The sequence below is a fragment of the Tenrec ecaudatus genome, chromosome 17, assembly GCF_050624435.1.
Source record: "Tenrec ecaudatus isolate mTenEca1 chromosome 17, mTenEca1.hap1, whole genome shotgun sequence".
Lineage (NCBI taxonomy): Eukaryota > Metazoa > Chordata > Mammalia > Afrosoricida > Tenrecidae > Tenrec > Tenrec ecaudatus.
Genome location: NC_134546.1, coordinates 20367431 through 20379790, shown reverse-complemented (window position 1 = coordinate 20379790; position 12360 = coordinate 20367431). Strand labels below are relative to the sequence as shown.

The 12360-nt window shown below is 47.1% G+C and overlaps 1 protein-coding gene across 1 annotated transcript in view; it reads right to left on the bottom strand.

The window, feature by feature from the left end:
- Nucleotides 1-12360, bottom strand: part of CLIP4 (CAP-Gly domain containing linker protein family member 4) — a 58456-nt gene that overhangs the window by 32955 nt on the left and 13141 nt on the right. The window contains exons 4-9 of the mRNA XM_075535686.1: nucleotides 11408-11501; nucleotides 10088-10249; nucleotides 8467-8585; nucleotides 6978-7214; nucleotides 3335-3470; nucleotides 1566-1706 (exon numbers count right to left, since the gene is read on the bottom strand). Of these exons, the coding sequence (XP_075391801.1) occupies nucleotides 1566-1706; nucleotides 3335-3470; nucleotides 6978-7214; nucleotides 8467-8585; nucleotides 10088-10249; nucleotides 11408-11501 (889 nt within the window). The remainder of the gene's footprint in view (nucleotides 1-1565; nucleotides 1707-3334; nucleotides 3471-6977; nucleotides 7215-8466; nucleotides 8586-10087; nucleotides 10250-11407; nucleotides 11502-12360) is intronic.

The window sequence follows — 12360 nt, the reverse complement described above, 5'->3', positions numbered from 1 at the left end:
GAATGAAAGATATAAGAATTTGAAAGGAAGGGGGAAATATCTATCCTTTTCATATATGATATGTGTGTACATGCAGAAAACCTCAAATAATCTACACGGCAAAAATGTATGGATATGAAATCAGTATATAAAAACATACAAGTTTGGAAACTGATTGTGATAGCAATTGTACAATTCTGCTCGACAGGATTGAACTATGGAATGGTATTGTATATGTATTAATTCTAAATTAATAATACATTTTAATATAATTTTTTAATAAAGTATCTTTCTAACCACTAAATAAATAAATAAAAACACACAAACAGACACAACAGAATTCCATACTATTTATAGTAGCATCTCAAATATAAAGGACCTAGGAGTAAATCCAGTAGAATGTGCACAAAATCTCTATTAAGAACGTGACCCAATCTTATTGAAAGCTTGCTTAAAACTTAATTGGAGAGCTGGTCTATGCTCCTAATGAAAAGATTAAGATAAAGATCGTCAGTTCTTCCCAAATTGATTTTAAAGTTTAAATGCAATGCCAATTAAAACCTCAATAGATTTTTTTAAGAAATGTTAACAGCTGATTGAAAATTTATGTCAAAGAATGAGTTACAAAGGCTTCAAAGAAGCAAGATATTCAAGAATAAGGCAGAAAATGTGCCTCTACTAGATAATGAAGAATTGACTTCCAATCTGCTGTGTGCACCAAACCAAACCTAACCAAGTCAAACTCCCTGCCGTCGAGTCGATTCAGACTCAGAGCGACAGCCGGCACAGAGTACAAAGCACTCTCGCCACCCATTTCAAGTTTAAAATGTTGCCGAGTGGGTCAAAGTGCTACACGAACAGAGCAATCAGAGGGCCGAGGTCAAGATAGCACATACATAGTCGAATGGCATGGCTCAGTACCCGTAACATTGGGAGGTTGTTTCTGGTTTTCTTTCTCACTCCAGAGTCCTTTGAGGTCAGACTTTGCACCGGACTGGAGCTGAGTTGGCATCAGTCGGACCGTTTTCTTGGGGAAACATGATCTGAATCGGGAGGTCAAGACTAGCTGGGCCCCCAAATGGCAGAAGTCAAATTACTTACTGCACCTGGCCACACCGCATGCGACACAGTGTTAAGGGCGGGGTGGGAACGGCGCGTGCAGACAGCAGTTCAAATGCATCTCCACGACGGAAGCAGGAAGACGGTGACCAAAGGCAGAAAGAGGGGCCGGGTCACAGAGGGCTTGCCACGCTACTTTCCAGACCCGGCCATGTGTTTCTGATAAGGAGTCACAGAAGACCCTTGAAAGCGAGCTGTGCTTCATAAAAAATGCACCGGAGGTATAAAATCCAGTTCCGAGGGAGAGACGGTGGGGTGCGAAAGGCACAGGGACAGTAGGAAAAGGAGAGACGCCGGGAATGGCATCGTAAACCACGACTGCGATTTAAAACTGTGCAGATGCTGGTTTTATCGAGCCAGGCGTCGGTCCGCGAAGGGACAGCAGGGAGTAAGGCAACCCAGTGGACAAGCTTCTCCAATGACCTCAAAGTGCCGCAGCGGAGCGCTCACCCTCTGGCTTGACCTACCGGTGTTCACTGTGCATGTGACATGGGTCACGTCCATCTTCTGGGACCTGAGGAGCGGGGCGGCTTTGGTGGAAGAGCTGTGCACTATATTCTTTCTTCGGTCTTTTGCTTTAGTTATCTTGGAAAGCGGTGCAAAAATACCTAAGGGGGAAACGCAGACTCTTTAGCTCGGGTGTAAGCAACGGAACGCATTCCAGGGGCAGAGGCAAGAACGTCTCTTTTTGCGAGATGAATCTTTAGGATCATTTTTAGTGACTCTGTGTCCCACGTGCCCACAATTGAGCTGCCAACACACACACACGCGCACACACGCGCACACACACACACACACACACACAGCCACTTAAGGATCCCTTGCTGCTGCTGCTGTTGGTGGTGCGCCGGAGTTGGTTCCAACTCCTACGGGCAGAATGAAGTGCGATTCCTGCTATGTGTGACCCCGTTGTCGCTGCCACTGTGCCAAACCATCTTGAAGATGTTGTTTTTATTTTTGGCTGACCTTCTGCTTTACCAAGCATCCTCTCCTCTGCCCTCCTGATACCATGTGCAAATGCATGAGACGAAATCTCGCTGCCCTCGCTTCCAGAGCGCACGCTGGCAGTGCTCCTTCCAAGGCCCATTTGCTCCCTCTGCCAGCCGTCCGCGCTAGAGGCGGTCTTCCTCCTCGCCAGCACCATGATCCGGAGCCACGGTCTTCCTGACTGTCCAGTATTCACATACATATGGAGCAACTGGAAAGACCATGGCTTCGTGCCTTCATCAAGGACACTTGGTCTCCAAAGTGACATCTTTCTTTATGAATGCTCTAAGGCGGCCTTTTGCTACAGGTTCATACAGTGCAAGTCACCTGACTGCTGCTTCCCTGAGCGAGACCCACGCACACCATCAGGTGGTAAGTGGTGCTCAGGGGAAAGCGAATAAGGAAGGGGTCATACTCCCTGCCCTTGAGACAAGACTGACTCACAGCAGGCCATCAGGCAGAGTAGAACTTGCCCCTGTGGGTTTCCAGGTCTGCACGGCTCTGTGGGATCAGAAAGCCTCGTCTTTCTTCCTCAAAGCTCCTGGTGCTTTGGAACTGCTGCCCTTCGTGCCAGCAGCCCAGCTTAGAACCCGTAGGGCCACGAGGGCTCCTTGTAAGGGTGGTCGTTCTCTATTATTAGTTCTGATTTGGCTATTGTCAAGTGCATTGGATTGTTAGGTACATTTTATATTTAAAAAATCTGTGTCTCATCTTCCATGGTTTGTCTCCTTCAATAAGGATTCGCAGGACTTGACTTGAGAGTATTCCTGGCTGCTAAGCTCAAAGTCCATGGTCCAAACCCCCCAGCCGCTGGAGGGGAGAAAGCCGAGGCAGGCCAGCCCGTGGAGATGTACAGTCTCACACACTCTATCCTGCAGGTCTGCTCTGTCCTACTGCAGGGTCGCTATGAGTTGGAATCAACTTGAGGGCAGTGATCATTTTGGTGCATGACCTAACATAAGGCGATCCCCTCTACTTGGGCACTGGATTCCATCTGCTGTTGATTTTTTTTAAGGTCTTTACTCCTATAACTCCTCCCCACCCTCCTTTCTCTTGCAACATCGTTTCTCTTTCTCTCATATAATTTTCATCAGCGATGCTATAATAGCTCCTACCTTTAAAAGCCCACCCTAAGACCCCTTTCATTTGTTAAATGAGTAATCTAGGGCAAAGTGTTAGGTAAAAATGATCAAGTGAAACTTATTTATTTTAAATCAGTTCTTAGTGTGTTAGACAGCAGCTACCTTACCATATTTGGGGGCACATTTAAAGTACTGGACTTTTCCAACACTTCCATTGTTTTTCCCTTCTGGCTCATCGAGTTCGATGCCAGCCCACTGCCCACTTGCAAATTCAGTTGTTCCACAAAATCTTAATGTTCCAACCTAAAGGCAATAGAATAGCAGAGTAGCATTAGTGTCGGACTCGCACAGTTCCATTTTGTCATGAGCACTTGTAACCATCCATTCTCTCAAAGTAGACTCTAGAACAATGACAATCGCTGGGGATAAGAGAGCCATTAAATTATCATGAACCAATTCTCAGGGAAAGACAACCTTAAATGTGTATGCACCTAACGACTGGGCTTCTAAGTACATGAAGCAAAAGATCAAACTGAAAGAAGAAATAGACAAATCTAGAATTATAGCTGAAGATCTTAACACTCCTTTCTCAGTAAGGACTCAATTGACATTTATAGACTTAATTGACATTCGTGCTAAACCAGTCCACAGGTGGTGCACATAGTTAGCACACTCGGCTGCCCACGGAAAGACTGGAGGTTTAAGTCCAACCAGAGGCATCTTGGGAGAGAGACCTGGGGATCCACTTCTGAAAAGATAAGTCCTGGGGGAGTGGGGAGGGGGGCTGAGGCCTAGGGAATACAGCGTTGCGCTGATACTCGCAGGGGCCCCGTGATGGGTAGACTCAATCATTGTGGTTTCTCATCCCAAACAGAACACAACTGTAAAAGAAATCACGAAACACAGGTCCTTGAACCATTACGAAATAAACTAGAAATGAGTGACAGAAAGACATATGGGAAATTACCCCCCCCAATAATTGGAAGTAAAACAACATATTCCTAAATTCCCCTGATGGATGAGACAATCATGAGGGAAATGGGATCATAATCAAGACCACAGTATAGGGAAGCGTGTGGACTGTGGCGTGACACGTCTGTGTTATAGAAAAGGGAAAGTCTCAATCAGTGGTCCAGGCTCCCACCAGAAGACACTAGAAACACAGACTCAAAGCGGCGAACTGAAGGGAAGACAAAGAATGCGACTGCAGACTAGCAGAGGAAAATCAATGCAACCAAAGTGAAGTCTTCCTAAGGGTGACTGAAATAAACTTGTCAACAGACCAACCAAGTAAATAAAGAACAGGCACAAATGACCAGCACTGGATGAAGGACATGCCCTTCACCTTTAGAGGGAAACGGGCAATATGAGGGACTGCTCTAGGGCCATCAACTGGGCAAATGAGATAAAAATCTTTCAATTCCGCAAAAGACACACAAATAAAGACGCCTCGGATTGAATTTGTCGTCTAAGACCACAAAAACGAATAAATAAATAAATACATCTCTAGGCCTACAGGGCTTTCCTGGCCACGCAGGGAAGCGGCACAGAATAGAGTCCAGATATACACACGCTACAAAGATGCGAGGACAATCCAACAGAGAAATCAGACTTTTCCAAACACAGGGCCAGAATGGGGAGGCAATTGTTTGGAGAAAGGGAAGGGGGAAAGGGGGCGGGAGGGGGTGTCACATAATCATCTCCATAAAAATTCAAAATTAAATATAAAACTAAAAACGAGAAGACTTCTGAAAGAACACACGGGGGAAATTTTCTGAGAGAGAACACCAAAATCATAATCTGTAACAGAAAAAAAGTTGCACTATCGGACTTCCGCCAAAACAAACGACTCCTGCTCTCTGCGAGACGCTGTTTGGAAGCCAATTCCCCAGAGCAGACATGTGGGCAGCCCACAAAGATAAGAGGATCACTCGCCATGGCAGAGATGCAGAGTAATGCTTGCCCCAGCATCAACAGCAACGTTAAAAAAAAAAAACACCCAAAAGCAGCAAATACTGGAGAGCACGTGTGGAGAGATTGGAACCTTCGGACACTGCTGTGGGGACTGTAAAATCCCACAAGCACCGTGGACCGCAGGATGGCACTTGCGAAAAATAACAAATGGGACTAGGAATACAATATGATCCAGCAGTGGCACTAGTGGCTACAGTATGATCCAACAGTCGCTCTAGTGGATGGACGTTCTAAAGAAATTAGATCGGTAGCCCACTACACACATGCACCCCCATGTTCACTGCAACGTAGTTCACAAGAGCAGGACGATGGGGACCACCTGCACGGGTGAGCCGGCTTGGGTGCACACGGACAACGGAACCCGTGCCGCGTCCAAGAAGAGAGGGTCTGGGAGACGTTTCCTGATGGGATGATGCTGAGTGGAATCAGTCAATCTCAAAGGGGCAAATGCTACATGAGGCGACAGTTCTTTGACAAATCGAGAAAGGGTTTTCACATGGTTCAGAAGCAGACTCTGGCGGTTACGAGATGGGAGGGGAAGGGAGGGAAGGAAGGAAGTCACAACCAGACGGTCGACAAGTGTCGTGTGGGGGAAGGGGGAGACATTGCCAACCAAAAGGGGCAAGCGGAAAACATGAGGCCCACAGGGCAAGTCACGGGGATGTTTGAACGTAAAACTGATGATGCGCCGCTCTGTGAGCCTTCACCAATTCGTGGTAAAAAGGTAAAAAGAAAGAACAAAAAACCTTGTTAGGACGATGAACAGACAATCACCAGGCTGAGGAAAAATACATAAATGAAGACAAGACTCATTTACTAACTTAGCATGTTCTAAAGTGAGAATCAAAACCCAAAGCATAACTCTTTAAAAAGTTCATTCTCGCGCTCAGGACAGGATACCACGGAAGCTGAGTATTAATCCATGAGAAAAGAACATGCACCCTAATCTCTTGCTATTTTAGCCCCACCAGGAGGCCCCGGGCACGCATCCTTTAGGGAGCTGGGGACTGCCGCTGCTGATATCACAGCTGGGTCATCGTCTTCTTTGCTGTTTTTAATGAATTTTTCTCCACCAATCATATCTCTAAATTGCACTCTTCTGAGAAATGTGTATCACCCTCCCCACAAAACCACTCAGAATATTGAAAAGTATCTGTGCTGGGAAAGGCAATATCCAAGCTGGAATTCCGTCTCATTCTCCAACATGAGGCCCCTATGAACTCCACACCCACGCCTTCTTTCCGAGCCTCCTGGAGGGTCTTGAAAAGAGGCTGGCAGTAAGTGACTGTCTTAGGGAAACTGAGACTTGGAGAGACAGAAATGCTTAGAGCATGTCCCATGGGAGGGAAGGGGAGGCAGAGAGTCATTATTTTTCCACCTACATTTTCATTGTCAGTTTAAAATACTATCTATCTAAGATTTCTCTACTTGTGGTACCTTGTGGCCAAACTCTGCACCTGGTGTGGAGAGGCCTCCTTTGCTCCATTTCTGTGATGCAGTGGGGGGGGGGGGGAGGGGGTGGGCTCCTTTGGGAGCCTGGGGAACAACCCGCAGAGCAGAGCATTTCTCAGCTCCACCTCTAAGCTCACCCAAGTGTCCTCCGGGGTGCTGCACTCTTCCCCTTTCAACAGAGAGCCCACCGAGTTCCAACCGATCACGCTTTGTAAGTGCAAGCCTCCTGTCTTCCATGAAGTACCCATTCTCTGACATTCCCAACTGTCTGTTTCCTGACCTCAAAACTCTGGCCTGCTTACATGCAATCTCCTGGCCACACGGACCTGGGCATCATGGTCCACAGGCCTAGCTGCTAGGACAGCGAGCGGTTTCTTCCCGTACCTTCTGTCCTGCGATGACAACGCGATCCCCCAACTTGAGGCCCAGTGACGTCAGCATTGCCTTGCCAGTAATATGAGCAAGGTTTGGAAGCATCGCCTTCGAGAGAGCACCCGACAGGGGCACTGCATCTAAGAGCATCTGCTTGATTTCCTTGGCGGTGGCCGCCGCATCTGCCATCTCCAGGGGCATATCCACCGGGTCTGGCACAACATCGGCGGGCATCTGCCCTTTGTCGTTCTACACACAAAAAAAAGGAATAAGCAAGTTCGTGTTTACCCAGGTCTGCACGCGGTCCAAGGAATCATCTTTGTAAATGTAAAAACTGGCTGAAGGACCGTTATTCTACCAGCTCTTCAAAAAAGTCTGTGTACTGAGCACCTAGTGTGGGCCAGGCACTAAGGTGTCAAAGGTCCCACAGCCTCTCCACAGAAAGTCCTGCTCCTCAATGGTCCCGGTGGGAACCTAGTTTTCACGACTTCCAGCTTTCTTTCAGATTGAGGGTTTTCTGTGTTTTATTTTGTTATTGCTGATGGGTTTGTTAGCTTATGTTTTGCTTCATAGGAAATCGAGGATAGCTAAATTTTTTGAGACAGTACCTGGATGACTAGTTTCTTAGGGTTACGGCGGCGAACGGTGGGTGGGAAACGGGGAGCTAGGAATGAAGAAAATGTTCTAAAATCGATGTGATGATGATGATGGTATAACTCCACTTAAAATGTTTACGCGACCGAGTTGTAACTTTTAAGTCAACAAAGTTGTTCAAAGAAAAGTTGGGAACCAATTGATGGAGCTGAGCAGAAAGGAAGGGGTCAGGGAATACGGAGGTGTGAGGAGAGAGGAATGGGGTGGTGGCAGGGCTGAGGGCAGTGAGGAGGCATTGACAAAGGTTACACACTGAGCCTTGCGTGGGCCGGCAGAGCCCAAGCAGGACCGTCTGCCAGAGTGAGCCCGTCGCGACGGTGACTTAGACAAAGAAGAGTGAGACCCTCTCTCTCACTGACCCTGAAATGCCCGCGGGTTTGATGAAGACAATACACCTCCATCCTGTGTGTCTACTTGGTGCATACAGTAGTGACATGTGTGTGTGTGTGGATGGCAGGGGAAGGGGGTATTTTTCCCTTGACATACATAGCTCATTTTTAAAGGCTTACTCCATTCTTAACTATGCATTTTTAAAACTTTCTCAAAGAGTCCAAAGCACGATTTAATTGATAGAAAAATACTGTGTGTCTATGTCCTCTAACAGCCAACTCGTCATAAACACTTCAAACGTTCACATAGAAGATAGCTAAACTCAAAGGTGATGCAAACCCCGGAGCATCGTCCTTCCCAGCCGAAGCACAGAGAACAGTGCTTCCCGGCTAAGAGCCCTGAAACACGCTGGTGCACTGTGAGGCTTCTTTTGGAAGAAGTTTATCAGCATTACTATTTATAGGCAGCACAAAAATACAAATGACTTGTTATCGGAGAGCCCCACTGGCTGTCTTACCCTAAACGCAGGGTTGGCCCCGTGCTCCAGCAAGCTCCTCACGGCGCCGGCACACAAGTTACAGGCGGCAATGTGCAGAGCGGTCCCAAAGTCAAAGTCGCTGCAAGTGGCATCCACGTCTGCAATGAAACACCACCAGAGGATTCGTTACAATGTTTCATTTCCCTATTAGCCTTTGAATAGGGACCTGCGCTCTGGGCAAGCTAAGCTTCTTTCCTAACATCATTGAAAAAAGAATGACTCATCCAAACTCTTCCATATTTGCTGTCATCGCCACAGAGAGGTAGTCAGGTTAGCTCAGAGATCGGCAGATGGCAGTCCAATAGCCAAAGCCAACCCATCACCTGTTTTTGGAAAACTCATTGGAACATCCCCATCCCCACCATTCATCTATTCTCTGTGGCTAGTTTCATGTTACAACATCAAAACCATGTAGCTTTAACAAAGACCAGGTGGCCCCCAAGCCTAAAATGCTCACTATTGCCCTCTGATAGACAAAGTCTGTTCATCAGGTAGGTAAAAATATGCCAGATTTCAAACTAATAGACAGTGGAAGACCAAACATTGGGAGGTTTACCTATAATTTGAATGTTTACCTATAATACTGAATGTTTACCTGTAATATTTGATTCATAATATTCTAGTCAACAAATGAATTTGGGCTTCCTAGGAAGAAAAATAATCTTGAAATGCTAAGAACTTTCAAAAATCACTATTGTGCTATTCCTAAACACAGGAAATACTTTAGATTTAGGGGTCAGATTTTGAATGTTGGCTCTAACAAGAATCGAATATCTCTCTGGTCCTGCACGTCCTACCTTCATCTAAACCAAAGCCCCACGTGCCCTACCTCCAACATGCTCGGGACAAATGCTTTTGAGTTATCAATGTCAACAGAGACTTCTTGACTGACATCATTCCAATAAAAAAATGTACAGGTAAAATGTTCAGAGAAATTGAGCAACTGCACAAAGCAGAAGTTAGAAACAAGACATTCCAGGCAATGTATATGTACTGAATCTCTAAAATGTGTCTTCTACAAATGCGGGGACTATTGTACACTGCCTTAGAGTACAACTCTGGCTCTCGTTTTCCCTCAAGAGAAAACAGCCCCACTGAAAGAACCAGCGAGGAAGACCAAATGCCAGCTCTGTCATTTAGATCTTCAGTCCTGGAATAGTACCATGAGGGGGTCAGGGAGCCGGCGTTGGCTGAAATGCGGCTGAAATTTCATTAAGTAGAATCACAGAATTTCAAAACTCAAGGCCACGCCAAAGATAAAGTCTTTGTTATCTCAATGCCTACCTCTGAAGGCTTGCCTTCCGTCTCCCTGGCCACCCAGATGCCCATCCACATATAGGACAGGGATTCAATGACATGTTCTAAAAGCCATGCGATCTTGGGAATAATGTCCTTCTGTATCTCTTTGACCTGAGCCTTTCGTAAGTGACTATTAAGTAGTCAACAAAATTATTTTAGGGACAAAAAGGGTGGGTGGGGGAAGATCAGAGCCATAGGGAACTAGATGGAGCAGGAATAGAGAATCCCCTTGAATGACGGCTTTTCAGACACTGAAAGCGTTTCCCGCAAACAGCAGCTAGCGGTGATCTGAGGTCCTTGCCTTTCGGTTTAGAGGTCTTCAGAATCACCCGTACGAGCTCTGGGACGTCAAAATAGGCCGCGTAATGCAGGGCGTTCATGTTGGTCCAGCGGCTCCGCAAACCAGCGTCCGCTCCCAGGGCCATCAGCCGCGTGGCGAATGCGACCGCTGTCTCCACATCACCTGCAGGTTTGTTAGAGGTTATTTGTCTGTTAGTCATCAGTACACATTTTCAGATGCCAATGGATGCCTCTCCACTCCCTCCTTTGAAAAGGCAAAGTGGCCTACTGAATAGACTCGCTTAGAGCTCAAAGTTCCACTGGCAGAAATTCCATCTAAAGTAACCGTGCTCGGGGCGTGGCTAAACACTGCGCTGTAAAGACTTTGCTACCATGTTCAGCACGGTTGACACACCAGCACTGTTTATTCTGGATCGAGTTCCAAAACAACCAAAACAAAAACCGATACGCCCCTACCACGGAATCCTAGGAGGCGATACAAGCAATGTACAAGGGGCTTCGAAAAGGCTCGCAGGAAACTGGAATTGAAAGGTGACGGAAGTTTTCCATAAAATGTTGGAGCCCCCTCATGTTCATTCAGATATAATTTACATCTTTTGAAAAGTATTTAGGCGTGCATTTTGCATGTCATTAGTCCCCCCCTCCCCCCATGGACTAGTAATTATTATTCTTTCTTTAAAGACTATCAGTTTGTGATAGTTTGGGAGTGCGGGGGGGGGGGTGTCTTCACCACCAATAGTTTAAGACGCACTTATCAGATGACCAAAGCTTGAAGAGCTATCTGAAACACAGAGCTAAAGAAGAGCAACATGTTTACACAATGGTCCAGTCCAGGGGGGTACTCAAGCTAGCTCAACACATTTACACAATGGTCCAGTTCAGGGTGGATACTCAAGCGGAGAGCAACACGTTTACACAATGGTCCAGTCCAGGGGGGATACTCAAGCAGAGAGCAACACATTTACACAATGGTCCAGTCCAGGGAGGACTCAAGCAGAAGGCCAGGGCCTGTTAAGGAATGGGAGACTGCCAGATCTTTGCTGTGAACCTTCGGGAAAGTTCTAGGGTGTTGCAGAGTCTATTCCAAAATAGCTGGAGGTGCCAAGAAGGTAAAAAGAGCCCAATGAAAAGTAGAGAAGGGAGTAGGTATTCGGAAGGACTCCCCTGAATCTTCATCCAGTCACGTGCTATCGGCAGCAGCGGAGTGCACCTCAGGACTTGAGGAATGGGAGTCAGAGCCCTCTGGAATGACACGCATACAGATCCGAGGGGCACAAATACAGATTCTCCTAACCAACGAGTAGGAGCAGCCAGTACGTACCAACACCGTGAGCCCCCGACTTGCAGGTGTAGTGCAAAAGGGTCATATCCGTCAACCCGTCTCTGTCGTTCACATTGCAGCCTCTCTTAAGAATCTGAGGAAGGGAAAGACAGAAAACGGACGTGGCTGCTGACGGGCCGACTGGTTTCCAATCGATGCTGAGAAACAAGCTTAGCCCATCGAACCCGTATTAGTTCTGGGTAAAGCATACAGCTAGAACTCACATCTCCTGGGGGTAGCTTTTAACCCTGCACTCAGCAACAAGAGTCACCACTTCACTCATAGCCTGACAGGAGGACATTTTTAAAGAGTGCTTCAAGGTAATCTTGACATTTCAAGTTTGTCTCATAATCTTCGCAAAGACTAAGCAACAATGCCTTTCCAGTGGGTGTGATGGCGCCGAGCAGTGAATTACTCAGTCGCTCCTTTTGCCATGCCCAGTCTTGTAACTCCCCGTGTACTGCTTGGGAGGCACTGTGTAAATAGGAGACGGTGGCCAAGGACGAGGACCGGTCAGATTGCTAATAAGGCAAACAGGATGCAGGGCCTCCTGGCAGAGGTGCAGGGGGCCCTAACAAAGGGCTTTACATGGGTCATCTCAGAGGCTGAAAGAGGGTGAGCTCACTGCCACCAAGAAGACATGAGAGTCAATGTATCCTTAGGACTCAGGGTCCCTGTGCTGGGAGTCATGCCCAGGAGGGCGTGTTCTCACTGTGGCATCAGATATGACACAAAACAGCAAGAAGCTGCAACCGATAAACAGTGGCAGTAGAATCAGGAGACTGACACCAGATGTCACAGTAGGCTGCCCAGCACAGGTCCCACACAGCAAGGTGTCCATAGCGGATGAGCTGACCCACTGAATGAGAGAGCTGAGTGACTTTGGGTCAAGGCGCACTGGCAGAGTGGGGTGTTGCCAAGCACGTTTTGGTGGCGTTCGAGACCTCTACAAA